Source organism: Bufo gargarizans, chromosome 10 (genome assembly GCF_014858855.1).
Source record: "Bufo gargarizans isolate SCDJY-AF-19 chromosome 10, ASM1485885v1, whole genome shotgun sequence".
Lineage (NCBI taxonomy): Eukaryota > Metazoa > Chordata > Amphibia > Anura > Bufonidae > Bufo > Bufo gargarizans.
The window spans coordinates 14,404,844-14,429,496 of record NC_058089.1 but is presented as its reverse complement, the minus strand read 5'-3'; the positions used below and the strand labels follow the sequence as shown (position 1 = coordinate 14,429,496).

The 24,653-nt window shown below is 44.7% G+C and overlaps 1 protein-coding gene across 1 annotated transcript in view; it reads left to right on the top strand.

Moving 5' to 3' along the window:
* The window catches only part of OTOG (otogelin), an 88,693-nt gene that overhangs the window by 12,282 nt on the left and 51,758 nt on the right, over positions 1-24,653 (top strand). The window contains exons 8-15 of the mRNA XM_044270498.1: positions 754-860; positions 6,036-6,145; positions 13,972-14,097; positions 14,334-14,442; positions 15,377-15,423; positions 16,364-16,509; positions 20,023-20,155; positions 22,392-22,569. Of these exons, the coding sequence (XP_044126433.1) occupies positions 754-860; positions 6,036-6,145; positions 13,972-14,097; positions 14,334-14,442; positions 15,377-15,423; positions 16,364-16,509; positions 20,023-20,155; positions 22,392-22,569 (956 nt within the window). The remainder of the gene's footprint in view (positions 1-753; positions 861-6,035; positions 6,146-13,971; positions 14,098-14,333; positions 14,443-15,376; positions 15,424-16,363; positions 16,510-20,022; positions 20,156-22,391; positions 22,570-24,653) is intronic.

Below are 24,653 nucleotides of genomic sequence, written 5' to 3'. Positions count from 1 at the left end.
CGGTCCTTCTCCACAATCTTCCTCAGGGTCCGGTCACCTCTTCTCGTTGTGCAGCGTTTTCTGCCACACTTTTTCCTTCCCACAGACTTCCCACTGAGGGGCCTTGATACAGCCCTCTGGGAACAGCCTATTCGTTCAGAAATTTCTTTCTGTGTCTTACCCTCCTGCTTGAGGGGTCAATGATGGCCTTCTGGACAGCAGTCAGGTCGGCAGTCTTACCCATGATTGCGGTTTGGAGTAATGAACCAGGCTGGGAGTTTTTAAAAGCCTCAGGAATCTTTTGCAGGTGTTTAGAGGTAATTAGTTGATTCAGATGATTAGGTTAATAGCTCGTTTAGAGAACCTTTTCATGATATGCTAATTTTTTGAGATAGGAAATTTGGGTTTTCATGAGCTGTGGCCAAAATCATCAATATTAAAACAATAAAAGGCTTGAACTCCTTCAGTTGTGTGTAATGAATCTAAAATATATGAAAGTCTAATGTTTATCAGTACATTACAGAAAATAATCAACTTTATCACAATATGCTAATATTTTGAGAAGGACCTGTATATACTCTACGTCCTGACCTCCAGAACATATATACTGCAGCCTGACATCCTTCCGTCCAGCTGCTCCAGGGTCTATAGTATAGCGCGGCCTCCTGAGCGGGCCTTATTGTTTTGGATCTTCACGTTGCAGTCTTCTCTCCATTGGGCAGACATTCGTGGTGTTGGCGCCGTGATGATGGGTTCCCTGTCTTCTCCTCACAGGTGGCGCACTCTCTCTGCAGCTCGTTACTTCAGCCTCCATTTCAGAGTTGTCACGAGTTGGTGAGTCCGGAGCCCTTCATGGCGAGCTGCGCAGATGACCTGTGCATGTAAGTAGATGCGTTCCCCCATGTCATTCATCTGAACTATAGGAAGAATGTTACTGTCTCCCCTACTCACCGCCATGTCTTTATGGAGCTTGTAGACGGGGGCGCAGTCATGGCGGAGCAGAAAAGGGCGTTCCCCATACTGTTCCCACAAAGTAGTGACCATACAACTGTCCACAACGTCTTGTCTTCTGAAACTTTAAGATTTCCCTTCACTGCAACTAAGTGGCCAACCCCTGTAGACCCCCCATAGCATTACCCCGCATGACCCCAGTAGACCCCCCATAGCATTACCTCTCCTTCACCAGACTGTACATCCTGAAGACTCTCCATAGCATTACCCTGCATGACCCCTGAAGACCCCCCATAGCATTAATCCTCCTCCACCAGACTGTACATCCTGAAGACTCTGCATAGCATTACCCCGCATGACCCCTGTAGACCCCCCATAGCATTAATCCTCCTCCACCAGACTGTACATCCTGAAGACTCTGCATAGCATTACCCCGCATGACCCCTGAAGACCCCCCATAGCATTAATCCTCCTCCACCAGACTGTACATCCTGAAGACTCTGCATAGCATTACCCCGCATGACCCCTGAAGACCCCTCATAGCATTAATCCTCCTCCACCAGACTGTACATCCTGAAGACTCTCCATAGCATTACCCCGCATGACCCCTGAAGACCCTCCATAGCATTACCCCTCCTCCACCAGACTGCACATCCTGAAGACCCCCCATAGCATTACCCCTCTTCCACCTCCATCCCATGCCTGGCATTGTGCTTGGTGATGGAAGGCTGGCATGGAGCGGCCATGGACATCCAGACCATGAAGCTCCTGCCACAGTTAGTGTATATATAGTGTGGCCCCTGTAAAATATATAGTGTATATGTAGTGTGGCCCCTGTATAATATATAGTGTGGCTTCTGTATAATATATAGTGTATATATAGTGTGGCCCCTGTAAAATATATAGTTTATATATAGTGCGGCCCCTGTATAATATATAGTGTGGCTTCTGTATAATATATAGTGTGTATATATAGTGTGGCCCCTGTATAATATATAGTGTATATATAGTGTGGCCCCTGTATAATATATAGTGTATATGTAGTGTGGCCTCTGTATAATATATAGTGTATATGTAGTGTGGCCTCTGTATAATATATAGTGTATATGTAGTGTGGCCTCTGTATAATATATAGTGTGTATATATAGTGTGGCCCCTGTATAATATATAGTGTGGCCCCTGTATAATATATAGTGTGGCTTCTGTATAATATCTAGTGTATATATAGTGCGGCCCCTGTATAATATATAGTGTATATATAGTGCGGCCCCTGTATAATATCTAGTGTATATATAGTGCGGCCCCTGTATAATATATAGTGTATATATAGTGCGGCCCCTGTATAATATATAGTGTATATATAGTGTGGCCCCTGTATAATATATAGTGTATATAAAGTGTGGCCCCTGTATAATATATAGTGTATATATAGTGTGGCCCCCTGTATTATATATAGTGCGGCCCCTGTATAATATATAGTGTATATATAGTGTGGCCCCCTGTATAATACATAGTGTATATGTAGTGTGGCCCCTGTATAATACATAGTGTATATGTAGTGTGGCCTCTGTATAATATATAGTGCATATATAGTGTGGCCCCTGTATAATACATAGTGTATATGTAGTGTGGCCTCTGTATAATATATAGTGTATATATAGTGTGGCCCCTGTATAATACATAGTGTATATGTAGTGTGGCCCCTGTATAATATATAGTGTATATAAAGTGTGGCCCCTGTATAATACATAGTGTATATGTAGTGTGGCCTCTGTATAATATATAGTGTATATATAGTGTGGCCCCTGTATAATACATAGTGTATATGTAGTGTGGCCTCTGTATAATATATAGTGTGTATATATAGTGCGGCCCATGTATAATATATAGTGTATATATACTGTGGCCCCCTGTATAATATATAGTGTATATATAGTGTGGCCCCTGTATAATATATAGTGTATATATAGTGTGGCCCCCTGTATAATATATAGTGTATATATAGTGTGGCCCCTGTATAATACATAGTGTATATGTAGTGTGGCCTCTGTATAATATATAGTGTATATATAGTGTGGCCCCTGTATAATATATAGTGTATATATAGTGTGGCCCCTGTATAATATATAGTGTATATATAGTGTGGCCCCTGTATAATACATAGTGTATATGTAGTGTGGCCTCTGTATAATATATAGTGTGTATATATAGTGCGGCCCATGTATAATATATAGTGTGGCCCCTGTATAATATATAGTGTGGCCCCTGTATAATATATAGTGTATATATAGTGCGGCCCCTGTATAATATATAGTGTGGCCCCCTGTATAATATATAGTGTATATATAGCGCGGCCCCTGTATAATATATAGTGTATATATAGTGCGGCCCCTGTATAATATATAGTGTATATATAGTGTGGCCCCTGTATAATATATAGTGCGGCCCCTGTATAATATATAGTGTATATGTAGTGTGGCCCCTGTATAATATATAGTGTATATATAGTGTGGCCCCTGTATAATATATAGTGTATATAAAGTGTGGCCCCCTGTATAATATATAGTGTATATATAGTGCAGCCCCTGTATAATATATAGTGTGGCCCCTGTATAATATATAGTGTATATATAGTGTGGCCCCCTGTATAATATATAGTGTGTATATAGTGTGGCCCCTGTATAATATATAGTGTGGCCCCCTGTATAATATATAGTGTATATGTAGTGTGGCCCCTGTATAATGTATAGTGTATATATAGTGTGGCCCCTGTATAATATATAGTGTATATAAAGTGTGGCCCCTGTATAATATATAGTGTATATATAGTGTGGTCTCTGTATAATATACAGACGTGGACAAAATTGTTGGTACCCTTTGGTCAATGAAAGAAAAAGTCACAATGGTCACAGAAATAACTTTAATCTGACAAAAGTAATAATAAATTAAAATTCTATAAATGTTAACCAATGAAAGTCAGACATTGTTTTTCAACCATGCTTCAACAGAATTATGTAAAAAAATAAACTCATGAAACAGGCATGGACAAAAATGATGGTACCCCTAGAAAACACAGAACATAATGTGACCAAAGGGACATGTTAATTCAAGGTGTGTCCACTAATTAGCATCACAGGTGTCTACAACCTTGTAATCAGCCATTGGGCCTATATATATGGCTCCAGGTAATCACTGTGTTGTTTGGTGATATGGTGTGTACCACACTCGACATGGACCAGAGGAAGCAAAGGAAAGAGCTGTCTCAAGAGATCAGAAAGAAAATTATAGACAAGCATGTTAAAGGTAAAGGCTATAAGACCATCTCCAAGCAACTAGATGTTCCTGTGAGTACAGTTGCACATATTATTCATAAGTTTAAGATCCATGGGACTGTAGCCAACCTCCCTGGACGTGGCCGCAGGAGGAAAATTGATGACAAATCTAAGAGACGGATAATCCGAATGGTAACAAAAGAGCCTAGAAAGACTTCTAAAGAGATTCAAGGTGAACTTCATGCTCAAGGAACATCAGTGTCAGATCGCACCATCCGTCGTTGTTTGAGCCAAAGTGGACTACATGGGAGACGACCAAGGAGGACACCATTGTTGAAAACGAATCATAAAAAAGCAAGACTGGAATATGCCAAACTACATGTTGACAAGCCACAAAGCTTCTGGGAGAATGTCCTGTGGACAGATGAGACAAAAATCGAAGTTTTTGCCAAGGCACATCAGCTGTATGTTCACAGACGAAAAAATGAAGCATATCAAGAAAAGAACACTGTCCCTACTGTGAAACATGGAGGAGGCTCTGTTATGTTCTGGGGCTGCTTTGCTGCGTCTGGCACAGGGTGTCTTGAATCTGTGCAGGGTACAATGAAATCTCAAGACTATCAAGGAATTCTAGAGAGAAATGTACTAGCCAGTGTCAGAAAGCTTGGTCTCAGTCGCAGGTCATGGGTCTTGCAACAGGACAATGACCCAAAACACACCGCTAAAAACACCCAAGAATGGCTAAGAGGAAAAAATTGGACTATTCTAAAGTGGCCTTCTATGAGCCCTGACCTCAATCCTATTGAGCATCTTTGGAAGGAGCTGAAACATGCAGTCTGGAAAAGGCACCCTTCAAACCGGACACAACTGGAGCAGTTTGCTCATGAGGAGTGGGCCAAAATACCTGCTGAGAGGTGCAGATGTCTCATTGACAGTTACAGGAAGCGTTTGATTGCAGTGATTGCCTCAAAAGGTTGCGCAACAAAATATTAAGTTAGGGGTACCATCATTTTTGTCCATGCCTGTTTCATGAGTTTATTTTTTTACATAATTCTGTTGAAGCATGGTTGAAAAACAATGTCTGACTTTCATTGGTTAACATTTATAGAATTTTAATTTATTATTACTTTTGTCAGATTAAAGTTATTTCTGTGACCATTGTGACTTTTTCTTTCATTGACCAAAGGGTACCAACAATTTTGTCCACGTCTGTATAGTGTATATATAGTGTGGCCCCTGTATAATATATAGTGTATATATAGTGCGGCCCCTGTATAATATATAGTGTATATATAGTGCGGCCCCTGTATAATATATAGTGTATATAAAGTGTGGCCCCTGTATAATATATAGTGTATATATAGTGTGGTCTCTGTATAATATATAGTGTATATATAGTGTGGCCCCTGTATAAAATATAGTGTATATATAGTGTGCATCAATCAGGGGGGGTGTTGCTGGGGGTGTTTTGATGCACGGGTACTGGGGGGGTGAGGGGCCCATGTGAAGTTATGTTTTGGGTTCCTATGAGGTTACGCCCCTGTATGGAAGCTGTGCCAGATGGCGGTTCCTTATGGAGCACAAGTGTCGGAGGTTCCCCTGTCCATACAGGAGCACGCCCCCTCTTATTACCTGGCACACAGTGGGGATTCCCATTCTGGTGGATAGTGATGGTCTCCACCTGGGCGTCTTTTGTCCCATTAACACATTCCCAGTTTGACTGGACCCCTGTTGGTGCCATGTTCTGGGTGTTTTCTCACTGCAGCAGGTCCCCCCTCCCAGTCCTTCAGGTGCCAGGGACGTTCCAGCATCTCTTCTTGGTTTTCTTTGCAGGTCAGAGATGGACATGGGCACCTTGTGCAGAGCTCTGGCAGAGTATGCCCGCGCCTGTGCTCACGCCGGGCACCCACTGCAAGGATGGAGGGAGGTGTTCAAAAAGTGTGGTACGTGTCTCCAGATTAAACATCTCTGGATCTAATCCCATCACCTGCTGATGTATCTAATCCTGTCACGTGATACATTCTACTGATCTGTGTATCTAATCCTAATGTGTGTGATCCTGCCTGCTGAGCTGTGTATCTAATCCTAATATGTGTGATCCTTCCTGCTGAGCTGTGTATCTAATCCTGATTGTGTGATCCTTCCTGCTGAGCTGTGTATCTAATCCTAATGTGTGTGATACTGTCTGCTGAGCTGTGTATCTAATCCTATCCTGTGTGATACTGTCTGCTGAGCTGTGTATCTAATCCTAATGTGTGTGATCCTTCCTGCTGAGCTGTGTATCTAATCCTATCCTGTGTGATACTGTCTGCTGAGCTGTGTATCTAATCCTATCCTGTGTGATACTGCCTGCTGATCTGTGTATCTAATCCTGATTGTGTGATCCTGCCTGCTGAGCTGTGTATCTAATCCTGATGTGTGTGATCCTTCCTGCTGAGCCGTGTATCTAATCCTGATTGTGTGATCCTGCCTGCTGAGCTGTGTATCTAATCCTGATGTGTGTGATCCTTCCTGCAGAGCTGTGTATCTAATCCTGATTGTGTGATCCTGCCTGCTGAGCTGTGAATCCATTGTTCTGTGCAGTTCTATACTGTTTTATACTATTGTGCACTGTTCTATACTTTCTATACTGGTCTATACTTTTCTTTACTGTTCTATACTATTGTATACTTTTCTATACTATTCTATTATATATTTTTCTGTACTGTTCTATACTGTACTGGTCTGTACTCTTTTGTACTGTAAATAATTCTATACCACTCTATACTATTGTTAGTAAGTACTTTATACTATTCTATACTGCTCTATACTATTCTATACCGCTTTATACTATTCTGTTAGTAAGTACTTTATACTATTCTATGCTGCTCTATACTATTCTGTTAGCATTTTATTTATACTATTCTATACCGCTTTATACTATTCTGTTAGTAAGTACTTTATACTATTCTATACTTCTCTATACTATTCTATACCGCTCTATACTATTGTTAGTAAGTACTTTATACTATTCTATGCTGCTCTATACTATTCTATACCACTCTATACTATTCTGTTAGCACTTTATTTATACTATTCTATTCTGCTCTATACTATTCTATACCGCTCTATACCGTTCTGTTAGTAAGTACTTTATACTTTTCTATACTGCTCTATACTATTGTTAGCACTTTATACTATTCTATTCTGCTCTATAGTATTCTTTACAGGTCTATGTTTTTGTTAGCACTCTGTACTTTGTATGGGGCACAAATCTATTCGTAGAGAGAGAGACAGCGTGAGGCTAGTATACACATGTGTGTTTCTCAGCAATATATATGCATTGTCTAAGAGGTACTCTTTCTAATTATGGAGAACCCCTAGTATGCCCAGTATGTATATGCAATATTTTAGGCCAGGCGATGCCCCTCTGGGTTTCTGGGAAACATATTTAAATTAGCTTTCCTAAACCTTGATGCCCGGGTATATATACCAGTCTCCATACTAGAAATAGTACCCACCCGAGGTTTCCCGTAAGACCTTGCAACTTGAAAAGTTGTTCTTATCTGCTTTATTATAAAGGGCTTTTGTCCCAAAAGAGCTAGTTGCAGATGTGAGGCAGGCTTAGCTATTTTTCTAGTCTTGCTTCATTTGCATGTTTAAAAGGCAGGAGGGCATCTCTGCCAGTCCACTGCATGAAAAGAGACAACACCTTCAACTATTTTAATTTATCATTTTGGATCAACTTCAGATGAACCAGAGAGACCTTCAAAGTAACATTAAACTGAAAGCGACAGAATTACAGCGTCCCACAAAACGTACAACTCTCTCAATGAAACATGCAAGCTAGTTCTCTTTCTAGAAAGACAAGAGAACCAGAATGTCTCAAGAGAGACTTGTCTTACCTGGTAGACTGGCCTGCTGAGGTACTCTGTATCATTAGAAAGACCAAAAAATATACATGAGTATTGTATGCCAGGCGACACAACTCTTGGTTTCTAGAAAGAGTATATATAAATCGCCTGTTTTTCTTTTCTGTTTTGTAAGAAAAGCTAATTTGAATATCCAGAAAGCCAAAAGTATGCAAATTATCTTGCCTCACAAAAGTGGGGATATGTTACCGTATGCCAGAAGAATTGAGATATGCGATTTGCATATACCCTTCCTAGAGACCAAGAGTAGTGTCATCTGGCATACAATGCTCATGAATATATATTTTTTGTCTCCCTAATGATAAAGAGAACCTCATAGAGTACCCTACAAGGCTAGTCAACCAAGTAAGACACATTTTTTCTTGAGTTATTCTTTTTTTCTTGTTGGATGCTATAATTCTCTTGTCTCACTTTCTATTGAACGTTACTTTGTTGGTCTCTCTGGTTCATCTGAAGTTGATTTAAAATAATCAAATAGGATTGCTAAAGGTGTTCTCTGTTTTTACTAAACTGATGATATATCCTCGGGGGAATAGGAAGGAGCCGTTCCATTGAGGTAAATTGGGAAATCAGGAGCGATATAAATATTTGCAATTACACAGCAATTAACCAGTGAAAGGAACACAGCATTGATATGAGAGCTATGGCTCTGTGTGTCTCTCTCTCTCTCTCATTGGTTTGCCTGAAATAAACCACCAAAAATTCTCGTGAGTGGATCTGAACTTATTAAAAAATTCGGACCGAATCACGGACTGGTAGAACCTGTTTGCTCATCCTTACTGTCTACCTTCCTATACTTTCTTATTTTCTGTACCGCTCTATACTTTCTGTACTGCTTTCTTCCTTTCTGTACCGCTCTATACTTTCTGTACTGCTTTCTTCCTTTCTGTACCGCTCTATACTTTCTGTACTGCTTTCTTCCTTTCTGTACTGCTCTATACTTTCTGTACTGCGCTCTTCCTTTCTGTACCGCTCTATACTTTCTGTACTGCGCTCTTCCTTTCTGTACCGCTCTATACTTTCTGTACTGCTTTCTTCCTTTCTGTACCGCTCTATACTTTCTGTACTGCTTTCTTCCTTTCTGTACTGCTCTATACTTTCCGTACGGCTCTCTTCTTTTCTGGACCGCTCTATACTTTCCGTACGGCTCTCTTCTTTTCTGGACCGCTCTATACTTTCTGTACTGCTTTCTTCCTTTCTGTACCGCTCTATACTTTCTGTACTGCCCTCTTCCTTTCTGTACCGCTCTATACTTTCTGTACTGCTTTCTTCCTTTCTGTACCGCTCTATACTTTCTGTACTGCTTTCTTCCTTTCTGTACCGCTCTATACTTTCCGTACGGCTCTCTTCTTTTCTGGACCGCTCTATACTTTCCGTACTGCTCTCTTCCTTTCTGTACCGCTCTATACTTTATGTACTGCGCTCTTCCTTTCTGTACCGCTCTATACTTTCTGTACTGCTCTCTTCTTTTCTGTACCGCTCTATACTTTCTGTACCGCTCTATACTTTCTGTACCGCTCTATACTTTCTGTACTGCGCTCTTCCTTTCTGTACCGCTCTATACTTTCTGTACTGCTTTCTTCCTTTCTGTACCGCTCTATACTTTCTGTACTGCTTTCTTCCTTTCTGTACCGCTCTATACTTTCTGTACTGCTTTCTTCCTTTCTGTACCGCTCTATACTTTCTGTACTGCTTTCTTACTTTCTGTACCGCTCTATACTTTCTGTACTGCTTTCTTCCTTTCTGTACCGCTCTATACTTTCCGTACTGCTCTCTTCCTTTCTGTACCGCTCTATACTTTCTGTACTGCTTTCTTCCTTTCTGTACCGCTCTATACTTTCCGTACGGCTCTCTTCCTTTCTGGACCGCTCTATACTTTCCGTACTGCTCTCTTCCTTTCTGTACCGCTCTATACTTTCCCTACCGCTCTCTTCCTTTCTGGACCGCTCTATACTTTCTGTACTGCGCTCTTCCTTTCTGTACCGCTCTATACTTTCTGTACTGCTCTCTTCCTTTCTGTACCGCTCTATACTTTCTGTACCGCTCTATACTTTCTGTACTGCTTTCTTCCTTTCTGTACCGCTCTATACTTTCCGTACGGCTCTCTTCCTTTCTGGACCGCTCTATACTTTCCGTACTGCTCTCTTCCTTTCTGTACCGCTCTATACTTTCTGTACTGCTTTCTTCCTTTCTGTACCGCTCTATACTTTCCGTACGGCTCTCTTCTTTTCTGGACCGCTCTATACTTTCCGTACTGCTCTCTTCCTTTCTGGACCGCTCTATACTTTCTGCATTGCTCTCTTCTTTTCTGTACCGCTCTATACTTTCTGTACTGCTTTCTTCCTTTCTGTACCACTCTATACTTTCTGCACTGCTCTCTTCTTTTCTGTACCGCTCTATACTTTCCCTACCGCTCTCTTCCTTTCTGTACCGCTCTATACTTTCTGCACTGCTCTCTTCTTTTCTGTACCGCTCTATACTTTCTGTACTGCTCTTTTCCTTTTTGTACCGCTCTATACTTTATGTACCGCTCTCTTACTTTTTCTAGCACTCTACACTTTCTGTACCACTTTTTTCCTTTCTATACCCCTCTCTGCCTTTCTGTACCGCTCTAATACTTTCTGTACTGCTTTCTTCCTTTCTGTACCGCGCTATACTTTCTGCATTGCTCTCTTCTTTTCTGTACCGCTCTATACTTTCTGTACTGCTTTCTTCCTTTCTGTACCGCTCTATACTTTCTGTACTGCTTTCTTCCTTTCTGTACCGCACTATACTTTCTGTACTGCTTTCTTCCTTTCTGTACCGCGCTATACTTTCTGCATTGCTCTCTTCTTTTCTGTACCGCTCTATACTTTCTGCACTGCTCTCTTCTTTTCTGTACCGCTCTATACTTTCCGTACTGCTCTCTTCCTTTCTGTACCGCTCTATACTTTCTGTACTGCCCTCTTCCTTTCTGTACCGCTCTATACTTTCTGCACTGCTCTCTTCTTTTCTGTACCGCTCTATACTTTCTGTACTGCTCTCTTCCTTTCTGTACCGCTCTATACTTTCTGTACTGCCCTCTTCCTTTCTGTACCGCTCTATACTTTCCGTACTGCTCTCTTCCTTTCTGTACCGCTCTATACTTTCTGTACTGCCCTCTTCCTTTCTGTACCGCTCTATACTTTCTGCACTGCTCTCTTCTTTTCTGTACCGCTCTATACTTTCTGTACTGCTCTCTTCCTTTCTGTACCGCTCTATACTTTCTGTACTGCCCTCTTCCTTTCTGTACCGCTCTATACTTTCCGTACTGCTCTCTTCCTTTCTGTACCGCTCTATACTTTCTGTACTGCCCTCTTCCTTTCTGTACCGCTCTATACTTTCTGCACTGCTCTCTTCTTTTCTGTACCGCTCTATACTTTCTGTACTGCCCTCTTCCTTTCTGTACCGCTCTATACTTTCTGCACTGCTCTCTTCTTTTCTGTACCGCTCTATACTTTCTGTACTGCTCTCTTCCTTTCTGTACCGCTCTATACTTTCTGTACTGCTCTCTTCCTTTCTGTACCGCTCTATACTTTCTGCACTGCTCTCTTCTTTTCTGTACCGCTCTATACTTTCTGTACTGCTCTCTTCCTTTCTGTACCGCTCTATACTTTCTGTACTGACCTCTTCCTTTCTGTACCGCTCTATACTTTCTGTACTGCTCTTTTCCTTTTTGTACTGCTCTATACTTTATGTACCGCTCTCTTACTTTTTCTAGCACTCTACACTTTCTGTACCACTTTTTTCCTTTCTGTACCGCTCTCTACCTTTCTGTACCGCTCTCTACCTTTCTGTACCGCTCTATACTTTCTGTACCGCTCTCTTCCTTTCTATACCACTCCCTACCTTTCTATACTGCTCAATAATTTTCTATACCCCTATACAGTATTCTATTCGCTCTCTATACTTTTTTAAACCGCTCTATACTATTCTGTTAGCACTCTATCCTTTTATATATCACTCTATACTATTCTATATCACTCAATACTATTCTGTCAGCAGTCTATACTTCTTTGTACCGCTCAATACTATTCTGTTAGCACTTTGTACTTTTCTGTACCTCTCTCTACCTTTCTATACCACTATATTCCTTTCTGTACGCTCTCTGCCTTTCTATACAGCTTTCTTCTTTCCTGTACCACTCTCTTCCTTCCTGTACCACTCTTTACCTTTCTGTACCGCTTTTTTCCTTTCTATACAGCTGGCTTTATTAATATACCTCCCTCTACATTTCCATACCTTTCTTTTCCTTTCTATACTGCTCTCTACCTTCCTATACCACTCTTTCTTTCTACTGCTCTCTACCTTTCTGTACCACTCTACAGTTTTCTATACCACTCTCTTATTTTGTATACTGCTCTCCTTCTTTGTATACCACTGCATACTATTCAGTACCACTCTCTTCCTTTCTGTACTACTCTCTTCCTTTCTATACCGCTCTCTTCCTTTCTATACCGCTCTCTTCCTTTCTGTACCGCTCTCTACCTTTCTATACCGACTCTCTTCCTTTCTGTACCGCTCTCTTCCTTTCTGTACCGCTCTCTTCCTTTCTGTCCTGCTCTCTTCCTTTCTGTACCGCTCTCTTCCTTTCTGTACCGCTCTCTTCCTTTCTGTACCGCTCTCTTCCTTTCTGTACCGCTCTCTTCCTTTCTGTACCGCTCTCTTCCTTTCTGTACCGCTCTCTACCTTTCTGTACCGCTCTCTTCCTTTCTGTACCGCTCTCTTCCTTTTTGTACCGCTCTCTTCCTTTTTGTACCGCTCTCTTCCTTTCTGTACCGCTCTCTTCCTTTCTGTACCGCTCTATACTATTCTATACCGCTTTCTACCTTTCTATACCGCTCTCTTCCTTTCTATACCGCTCTCTTCCTTTCTGTACCGCTCTCTTCCTTTCTGTACCGCTCTCTTCCTTTCTGTACCGCTCTCTTCCTTTCTGTACCGCTCTCTTCCTTTCTGTACCGCTCTCTTCCTTTCTGTACCGCTCTCTTCCTTTCTGTACCGCTCTCTTCCTTTCTGTACCGCTCTCTTCCTTTCTGTACCGCTCTCTTCCTTTCTGTACCGCTCTCTTCCTTTCTGTACCGCTCTCTTCCTTTCTGTACCGCTCTCTTCCTTTCTGTACCGCTCTCTTCCTTTCTGTACCGCTCTCTTCCTTTCTGTACCGCTCTCTTCCTTTCTGTACCTCTCTCTTCCTTTCTGTACCTCTCTCTTCCTTTCTGTACCGCTCTTCCTTTCTGTACCGCTCTCTTCCTTTCTGTACCGCTCTCTTCCTTTCTGTACCGCTCTCTACCTTTCTGTACCGCTCTCTACCTTTCTGTACCGCTCTCTACCTTTCTGTACCGCTCTCTTCCTTTCTGTACCGCTCTCTACCTTTCTGTACCGCTCTCTACCTTTCTGTACCGCTCTCTACCTTTCTGTACCGCTCTCTTCCTTTCTGTACCGCTCTCTTCCTTTCTGTACCGCTCTCTTCCTTTCTGTACCGCTCTCTACCTTTCTGTACCGCTCTATACTTTCTGTACTGCTCTCTTCCTTTCTGTACCGCTCTATACTTTCTGTACCGCTCTCTACCTTTCTGTACCGCTCTATACTTTCTGTACCGCTCTCTTCCTTTCTGTACCGCTCTCTACCTTTCTGTACCGCTCTCTACCTTTCTGTACCGCTCTCTACCTTTCTGTACCGCTCTCTTCCTTTCTGTACCGCTCTCTATCTTTCTGTACCGCTCTCTTCCTTTCTGTACCGCTCTCTTCCTTTCTGTACCGCTCTGTAGCTTTCTTTGCTGCATTATTCTGCTCATGTGTCATGTTTTCTGTGAGGTTTGCAGTAACCGTGTTCTTCCTCTGCAGACGTTACATGTGACACTGGCCTGGTATACAAAGAATGCATTGAATGTTGTCCAACCTCGTGCCACCTGAGGAAGCCATGTATGGACAGCGAGATCTCCTGTGTAGACGGCTGCTACTGTCCTGAGGGTAACTCATCTTCAGCGGTGCTGATGTGCTGTATATGGAGTGAAGTCTCTCCGGTCACTGTAGGATCGGCTGCTATGTCTGCTGGTCCAGGACACTCCACATTGAGCTGCGCTTCTCCGTGGGATGCTCATAGAGCTGCTGCGGGCTGACTCTTTGTATACTGCTATATACCATTCTTTTAGCACTTTTTTTTATTGTCTACATATCAGAATCTTACACTTTGCTTCTGTTTACAGGGATGGTTCTAGAAAATGAAACTTGTGTTCATCCCTCTGAATGTCCCTGCGATTTCCATGGCGTCCCCCGCCAAGCTGGCACTGTGGTGCAGGACCAGTGTAACAACTGGTGGGTGTCTGATGGGGCTGACTGGGCCATGGCTGAGCATTGATTGGACAGTGATGCCTTTGAAAGTCATGGAACTGAGTAGATGTGTGCAGTGAAGAACTGGAAGGAGGCAGAGGGGGCGCTGGAGGGGGGGCCCTGGAGAGGAGGACAGAGAGGGGGCCCTGGAGAGGAGGACAGTGGGGGGCCCTGGAGAGGAGGACAGAGAGGGGGCCCTGGAGAGGAGGACAGAGAGGGGGCCCTGGAGAGGAGGACAGAGAGGGGGCCCTGGAGAGGAGGACAGTGGGGGGCCCTGGAGAGGAGGACAGAGGGGGTCCTGGAGAGAAGGACAGAGGGGGTGCCCTGGAGAGGAGGACAGAGAGGGGGCCCTGGAGAGGAGGACAGTGGGGGGCCCTGGAGAGGAGGACAGAGAGGGGCCCTGGAAAAGAGGACAGTGGGGGCCCCAGAGAGAAGGACAGAGGGGATGAGGTGCGGGGGGTGGAGAAAAGGGGACAGAGGGGGCAGCCAGGAGAGAAGGACAGAGGGGTGGGGGGGCCTGGAGAGAAGGACAGGGGGGGGGGGGCCTGGAGAGAAGGACAGGGGGGGGGGCCTGGAGATGAGGACATAGGGGGGCCTGGAGATGAGGACAGAGGGGGGCCTGGAGATGAGGACAGAGGGGGGCCTGGAGATGGGGGACAATTGAGGGGATAGAGGAATTTGGCAGTGTTTTTTTTGTCCCACCTACTGTTAACACATACCTGCTTGGCTTAGCATGCAGGTGTATTTGGGGATCAGGAGAAATAGCTGTCGATTGATTGAGATTTATGGTCATCTTTACAATATAATGCATTTTATACATTGTTGGCCCCCTCAGGCCATGAATAAGAGTCGATCGTTGATCTGGAGGGGCTTTCTGGTCTCCAGGAGTTGCCTTTGATTTCTCTTCTTGGTTTTGCAGCACTTGTTCTGAAGGAAAATGGGTTTGCACAGAGCTGACTTGTCCAGGTGAGTGCGGCGTCTGCTGGCTGATCTTCAGGGGAGGGGAGCTTGCGGCGTCTGCTGATCTTCAGGGGAGGGGAGCTTGTTTCCGAAGCACACGTGTTCTGTGGACAAACATGCAGTAAATTGTAGTGAAGGTTATGGTTTTCCTGGGGGCTGTAGGTGGTCCTCATCTCTGACACTCCACCGTAGGTGTGGACTGGCAGGCTCTCTGTTCACTCCTACGAGGCTGACATGGAGGCTGTCATAGGGGTGATAGTAAGGTCCACACAGAAGACGATGAGTCCGATGGAGGAGATATATTGGAGAAGCACACTATATATACGGTGCGGTGCAACTAAGAAAGGGTCCTCCAGCCCATTTCCAGTAAGCTGTGAGTTCAGTGCACACGCAATTTTTTTTAAGGTTATATATTTTTAATCTTTGATGAGATATTTGTACATAATTTCCATTGTGGAGAACATTCATGGTTTCAAGACTCATTTCTCAACATGATGATGAACGTCGTGGTGACCTTTTTCAAGTATCATCAGTGGGTACACATATAAGGGGAATGCCGAGACCGGTTTTGGCATTCCTCCTACATGTGTACCCACTGATGATTCTTGAAAAAGGTCACCACAACCGAAACGTCGTCATCATCATCATGTTGAGTCTGATGGAGGGTCATACTGTTGGTCACAGGACATGGCTGAGGACCAGAAGACAGTGGACAGCTCTGGTACAAAGATGGCCTTCACTTCAGTTTACAGCATGTACCTTTCACGGTGGACAATAGACATTTTTGTTGGAGTGCTGCCTTTGGGTTCGGAGGTTCCAGGTGTTTGCGCCATTTGTTCTTGACTTCACGTTGTGCTTCAGACCTTTACTGTCTTGTGTCTTTTGCCACCAGAGGAATGTACATGAAGGAGACTAATCTCATGTTCTTCTGCTCTTCTTCTGCCAGCCGAGTGTTCTGTCACCGGGGACTTTCACATTATGACGTTTGATGGACGTAAATACACTTTCCAGGCCCCATGCCAGTACATCCTGGCGAAGAGCCTCTCATCCGGAACCTTCACTGTGTCTCTGCAGAACGCCCCCTGTGGACCGGTGAGTTACTGCAGGTTGTGCAGATGCCACAAAACATGGCCCTGGTGCAGACTGCTGCGTTCCCTCCATCTCCTGTGAGATGGGCGCGCGGTTGTAGAACATGGCCGACACAACAAGCAGCGCCTGCATCCCATGTGGGGTCTGCTGGTATTATTTCATCTTCGGCCCAGTAGTCACCTGAGCGGAGAATGGTCTCCTTACAGATAACGTCTAATTACTCCGTAGCTTATAAAAAACGCCTCATTTATTGTGCTGATGTCTGGACTGGGGAGGTCGCCCATGTTCTGTGTCCGCACCTGGCCCCATGAAAGACTGTCTGGATGAAAACCTTAAATACGAGAGAAGTGCAGTGGGATGAGGAGACTTTCCTGGATGAGATCACAAAGCTCCCAGTCATCCCGTCCCACAGCTGGTGACACAAGCCGTCATCGCCCTGTAAGTGGCCTCAGAATTATGAGGAATTTTGCTAAAGTGCTTTCTGAAGAGAGAATGAGAGGAGCCATGAGCGCAGAGAATGCGGTGTCCGGTGTCCGCAGCAACACTTTGTAATTTGCTGAGATGTGAAAAGATTTGAATATATAAGATATTTTTTGTTGAGTGTTTTGAGCGGATTATGTGCGAGGAAACTATGAAAGGATCAATTCATGAGGACAGAGAATTATTCTCCTCTAGAATTTCTTCTCTTCATGAGCGATTGATAATGAAAGTGTCCTCCCTGCACCATAGGATACGGTCAGTAGTTGCTCAGTGTCCTCCCTGCACCATAGGATACGGTCAGTAGTTGCTCAGTGTCCCCCCTGCACCATAGGATACGGTCAGTAGGTGCTCAGTGTCCTCCCTGCACCATAGGATACGGTCAGTAGATGCTTAGTGTCCTCCCTGCACCATAGGATACGGTCAGTAGATGCTCAGTGTCCTCCCTGCACCATAGGATACGGTCAGTAGTTGCTCAGTGTCCCCCCTGCACCATAGGATACGGTCAGTAGTTGCTCAGTGTCCTCCCTGCACCATAGGATACGGTCAGTAGATGCTTAGTGTCCTCCCTGCACCATAGGATACGGTCAGTAGATGCTCACTGTCCTCCCTGCACCATAGGATACGGTCAGGAGGTGCTTAGTGTCCTCCCTGCACCATAGGATACGGTCAGTAGGTGCTTAGTGTCCCCCCTGCACCATAGGATACGGTCAGTAGATGCTCAGTGTCCTCCCTGCACCATAGGATACGGTCAGTAGGTGCTTAGTGTCCTCCCTGCACCATAGGATACGGTCAGTAGGTGCTTAGTGTCCTCCCTGCACCATAGGATACGGTCAGTAGTTGCTCAGTGTCCTTCCTGCACCATAGGATACGGTCAGTAGTTGCTCACTGTCCTCCCTGCACCATAGGATACGGTCAGGAGGTGCTTAGTGTCCTCCCTGCATCATAGGATATGGTCAGTAGATGCTCACTGTCCTCCCTGCACCATAGGATACGGTCAGTAGGTGCTTAGTGTCCCCCCTGCACCATAGGATACGGTCAGTATATACTCAGTGTCCTCCCTGCACCATTGGATACGGTCAGTAGTTGCTCACTGTCCTCCCTGCACCATAGGATACGGTCAGTAGTTGCTCACTGTCCTCCCTGCACCATAGGATACGGTCATGAGGTGCTTAGTGTCCTCCCTGCACCATAGGATACGGTCAGGAGGTGCTTAGTGTCCTCCCTGCATCATAGGATACGGTCAGTAGGTGCTTAGTGTCCTCCCTGCATCATAGGATATGGTCAGTAGATGCTCACTGTCCTCCCTGCACCATAGGATACGGTCAGTAGTTGCTTAGTGTCCCCCCTGCACCATAGGATACGGTCAGTAGGTGCTCACTGTCCTCCCTGCACCATAGGATACGGTCAGTAGTTGCTTAGTGTCCCCCCTGCACCATAGGATACGGTCAGTAGATGCTCAGTGTCCTCCCTGCACCATAGGATACGGTCAGTAGGTGCTCAGTGTCCTCCCTGCACCATAGGATACGGTCAGTAGGTGCTCAGTGTCCTCCCTGCACCATAGCATACGGTCAGTAGATGCTCAGTGTCCCCCCTGCACCATAGCATACGGTCAGTAGGTGCTCAGTGTCCTCCCTGCACCATAGGATACGGTCAGTAGATGCTCAGTGTCCTCCCTGCACCATAGGATACGGTCAGTAGGTGCTTAGTGTCCTCCCTGCACCATAGGATACGGTCAGTAGGTGCTCACTGTCCTCCCTGCACCATAGGATACGGTCAGTAGGTGCTTAGTGTCCTCCCTGCACCATAGGATACGGTCAGTAGGTGCTCACTGTCCTCCCTGCACCATAGGATACGGTCAGTAGGTGCTTAGTGTCCTCCCTGCACCATAGGATACGGTCAGTAGGTGCTTAGTGTCCTCCCTGCACCATAGGATACGGTCAGTAGGTGCTCACTGTCCTCCCTGCACCATAGGATACGGTCAGTAGGTGCTCACTGTCCTCCCTGCACCATAGGATACGGTCAGTAGGTGCTCACTGTCCTCCCTGCACCATAGGATACGGTCAGTAGGTGCTTAGTGTCCTCCCTGCACCATAGGATACGGTCAGTAGTTGCTCACTGTCCTCCCTGCACCATAGGATACGGTCAGTAGTTGCTCACTGTCCTCCCTGCACCATAGGATACGGTCAGTAGTTGCTCACTGTCCTCCCTGCACCATAGGATACGGTCAGTAGGTGCTTAGTGTCCTCCCTGCACCATAGGATACGGTCAGTAGGTGCTTAGTGTCCTCCCTGCACCATAGGATACGGTCAGTAGGTGCTCACTGTCCTCCCTGCACCATAGGATACGGTCAGTAGGTGCTCACTGTCCTCCCTGCACCATAGGATACGGTCAGTAGGTGCTCACTGTCCTCCCTGCACCATAGGATACGGTCAGTAGGTGCTTAGTGTCCTCCCTGCACCATAGGATACGGTCAGTAGTTGCTCACTGTCCTCCCTGCACCATAGGATACGGTCAGTAGTTGCTCACTGTCCTCCCTGCACCATAGGATACGGTCAGTAGTTGCTCACTGTCCTCCCTGCACCATAGGATACGGTCAGTAGGTGCTCACTGTCCTCCCTGCACCATAGGATACGGTCAGTAGTTGCTCACTGTCCTCCCTGCACCGTAGTATATGGGACTCCACATTTTCAGGACAGAGATTTCGGCAGCTGCTTTACTGAGACGTGGTAACAGACCTTCAGCTGTGGGGAATGTCCAGATATGATGTACAGAATGATTTTTCAGTTTCTGCGCAGCAAGCAGAGGTCTTAAGAATGGTGGGAGTCTGTTAGAGCAGAGCTTTTGTCCTGAAGGATCCTCCCTGGACATTTTCACATTTTGGGGACCTCCAGGCCTTACCTTTATAGGCCCCAGAGTTCACCCCTAATTCACTGTCTGGGGTCCTTGTGCCAGGGTGCAGCCCGTGGAAGGTCTCTCCGCTCCGTGCCACCATGAAGCTCCCACCAGATTTCAGATCCTTCTTTTTGGGTTTTGCAGAACCTGGACGGATCCTGCATCCAGTCTGTGAACATCATCGTTCACCAGGATCAGAGGAAAGAGGTGATTCTGACGCAGTCCGGAGACGTCTTTGTGTATGAGCAATACAAAGTCAACCTGCCATATACCGACGGTGAGTGCTGTGAGCGCAGGGCGCCGTCTGCTGCACATCACATCTTATATAGCACCCATAGGAGGCAATGGACAAACACTGGACACGTGGCCGCAGTGTGCATGTAGGTGTGCTACGTCTCTGTTTCATTATATGCACTTATATAGCGCTTCTATATTCTGCAGCACTTTACAGATATCAGCACCAAGCTGTCCACAATGGGGCTCAATCTAAGTTTCTATACTTGTGTATGGTGTAGTGTATATACAGTATGGTTGTAGTGTGTGTATGGCTATATTATATATACAGCGTGGTTGTATTGTGTGTGTATGTGGCTATATTATATATATACTGTATACCGTATATTGTCTTAGTGTGTATATGGCTATAATATATATTCAGTATGATTGTAATGTGTGTATATGGCTGTAATAGATATCCAGTCTGGGTGTAGTGTGTATATATAGTGTGTGTATACACAGTCTGGGTGTAGTGTGTGTATATAGTGTGTGTGTACACAGTCTGGGTGTAGTGTGTGTGTATATAGTGTGTGTATACACAGTCTTGGTGTAGTGTGTATATAGTGTGTGTATACACAGTCTGGGTGTAGAGTGTATATATAGTGTGTGTATACACAGTCTTGGTGTAGTGTGTGTATATAGTGTGTATATGGCTATAATATATATTCAGTATGATTGTAATGTGTGTATATGGCTGTAATAGATATCCAGTCTGGGTGTAGTGTGTGTATATAGTGTGTATATATAGTGTGTGTATACACAGTCTGGGTGTAGTGTGTATATAGTGTGTGTATACACAGTCTGGGTGTAGTGTGTATATAGTGTGTGTATACACAGTCTGGGTGTAGTGTGTGTATATAGTGTGTGTATACACAGTCTGGGTGTAGTGTGTATATAGTGTGTGTATACACAGTCTGGGTGTAGTGTGTATATATAGTGTGTGTATACACAGTCTGGCTGTAGTGTGTATATAGTGTGTGTATACACAGTCTGGCTGTAGTGTGTGCATATAGTGTGTGCATATAGTGTGTGTATATAGTGTGTGTACATAGTGTGTGTATACACAGTCTGGCTGTAGTGTGTGCATATAGTGTGTGCATATAGTGTGTGTATATAGTGTGTGTACATAGTGTGTGTATACACAGTCTGGGTGTAGTGTGTATATATAGTGTGTGTATACACAGTCTGGGTGTAGTGTGTGTGTACACAGTCTGGGTGTAGTGTGTGTGTATATAGTGTGTGTATACACAGTCTGGCTGTAGTGTGTGCATATAGTGTGTGCATATAGTGTGTGTATATAGTGTGTGTATATAGTGTGTGTGTATATAGTGTGTGTACATAGTGTGTGTATACACAGTCTGGGTGTAGTGTGTGTATATAGTGTGTGTATACACAGTCTGGGTGTAGTGTGTATATATAGTGTGTGTATACACAGTCTGGGTGTAGTGTGTATATAGTGTGTGTATACAGTCTGGGTGTAGTGTGTGTGTACACAGTCTGGGTGTAGTGTGTGTGTACACAGTCTGGGTGTAGTGTGTATATAGTGTGTGTATACACAGTCTGGGTGTAGTGTGTATATAGTGTGTGTATACACAGTCTGGGTGTAGTGTGTATATAGTGTGTGTATACACAGTCTGGGTGTAGTGTGTATATAGTGTGTGTATACACAGTCTGGGTGTAGTGTGTATATAGTGTGTGTATACACAGTCTGGGTGTAGTGTGTATATAGTGTGTGTATACACAGTCTGGGTGTAGTGTGTATATAGTGTGTGTATACACAGTCTGGGTGTAGTGTGTGTATATATAGTGTGTGTATACACAGTCTGGGTGTAGTGTGTATATAGTGTGTGTATACACAGTCTGGGTGTAGTGTGTATATAGTGTGTGTATACACAGTCTGGGTGTAGTGTGTATATAGTGTGTGTATACACAGTCTGGGTGTAGTGTGTATATAGTGTGTGTATACACAGTCTGGGTGTAGTGTGTATATAGTGTGTGTATACACAGTCTGGGTGTAGTGTGTATATAGTGTGTGTATACACAGTCTGGGTGTAGTGTGTGTATATATAGTGTGTGTATACACAGTCTGGGTGTAGTGTGTGTGTACACAGTCTGGGTGTAGTGTGTATATAGTGTGTGTATACACAGTCTGGGTGTAGTGTGTATATATAGTGTGTATACACAGTCTGGGTGTAGTGCACAGGTTTTCGGTCTCTTCACCTTTGCTCTTCTTCCAGATGTGTTTGAGATCAGAGCTTTCTCTTCGGTGTTTGTACGAGTGAAGACGTCTCTGGGGTTGCAGCTGCTGTACGACCGAGGAGGCCTCCGCCTTTACCTCCAAGTGGACGAGCGCTGGAAGGACGACACCACGGGCCTCTGCGGGACCTTCAATGACAACACGCAGGACGACTTTCTGTATGTGCAGCTGTAGTGCACTCACTTTGTACATAGGCGGAATAAGTATATGTATAATGATATTAGTGTAGTGTGCATGTGAGTGCAGACATGTAGGTAGTCTGTATATATCTGTGTGTAGTGTGTGTATGTGATGCTATTCTGTGTATGTGAGTCAGTGTAGTGTGTGTATGTAGTGTGTATGCAGGTATCTAGTGAGTGTACAGTGTTATGGTGTGTGTGTAGGTTTGTAGGATGTGTATTGTATATATACGTGCAGTGTGTGTAGGTAGGTAGTGTGTTGTATATATATTCATTGTGTATAAGTGTAGTTATATTTATAGATCATGTGGTAAAAGTATATTGATTGTATGAGTATAGTGTGTGTATGTATATATGTCGTTTTTAGTGTGTGGAGTGTGAATGTATGTGTTGTGTATGAGTATAGTTTTGTATTTTTTCAGTGTGAATATGAATATATTACTTGAGCGTAGTGTAAGATTGTACCTTATGTGGTGTGTGTGGGTATAGTACATGTAAGCATGAATGTAGGGGGTGTGTATACATGCAGCATATTGTGTGAGCATGTATGTACAGTCTAGTGTGTATGAGTGTAGTTTGTGTATGTAGTATGTGAATATAGTTCATATGAGTAGTGTGTGTAAGCATAGGTATGGTGTAGTGTATAGTGTTTTTTTCAATTTAATGTGTATACAGTATATCCGTGTACTGTGTGTATTATTGCACTCGGGGCCAGCGCCAGCACCCAGCATACCCGGGCAAGTGCCGGGGCCCACTGCTTCTGGGGGTCCACAGATGATTATAATGGTAGAGCAGGGAGGCCTCTGCTTCCTGAAATGCCCTCTAACCTTTACAGGAGAACCTAATGGGACCTTCTCTAACCTTCTGAATGCTCATGTCCAACTGTTCAATGTTTCAGGACTTTTTGCACAACTTGCTGTTCTCTAACAAAGAGCTTAACGGCAAAATTCACCCCTGATGTTTGATTCATGAATCGCCCAATACATTTACTGTTTTAATAAGAATTAGTATTAAACAGTCCTCCTCATCATGCTGTTCACATTCTGACATCATGAGACCAAGACGACACCTAACAATTGATGAACAGCCCCTCGCCATTGTGAGGCTTCAAGGATGTTCTCAGACGGAAGTGGCCCCTGAGCTTAGAGCGTCACAGAGAGTCATCAGCAGGTTGTATCATAGATACAGGGACTGGAAGAGTCACAGGAAGGCAGAGATTCTTTGGCCACATACCACACTGATGACCGCTTTATTATGAAAAATTCCCTGCGGAACCGGATGATGAATGCCACGTAACTCCAGGCACATGTAAGGGAGGTGAGATGCACCCAAGTGTCACCTCAGACCATTGGAAACCGTTTACATTAGCACAATCTACTTGCTAGTTAGCCTGCAAGAGTACCTGACCACACCACCAGGCACAGGGAGCATCTACGCTGGCCGAGAGACCAGTGGGCCTCAGTGCTGTTCACGCTGAGCAGAAATGATGGGCATCAACGATGTTGGAGACGTCAAGGAGAGCGCTCTGCATCAGCCACTGTGGTCACCAGACGAGCCTTTGGTGGTGTCACAGTGTGGGCCGGTGTGTCTAGTCCATACAGAACTGCCCTACACTGTGAATGGTCCAGTGACAAGCCCAGACTACCTGAAGAACATCATTAATCCAGTCATGGTGCCTCTGCAGGAACCACACAGGCCTAATGTCATCTTCATGGAGGACAATGCTCCAGCTCATCGAGGTCACATCATGATGGAACGGCTCCTAGGTACTGGGGGACCTTACATGGAGTGGCCTGCACTTTCTCCAGATCTGAATCCCATTGAAAACCTCTGGGATCAGCTGAGTCGCCGTGTAGAGGCTCGTAACTCTGTACCCCAGAACCTCAATGACCTGAGGGCTGCCCTTCAAGAAGAGTGGGATGCCATGCCTCAGGAGACAATAAGGCGACTTGTGAACAGCAGGAGACGTCGTTGTCAAGCTGGAATTGATGCTCAAGGCCACAGGACAAGTTCCTGAGACGCTGACGTTTTGTGGCGGTGTACCCAGCACTGGGGTCGGCTTT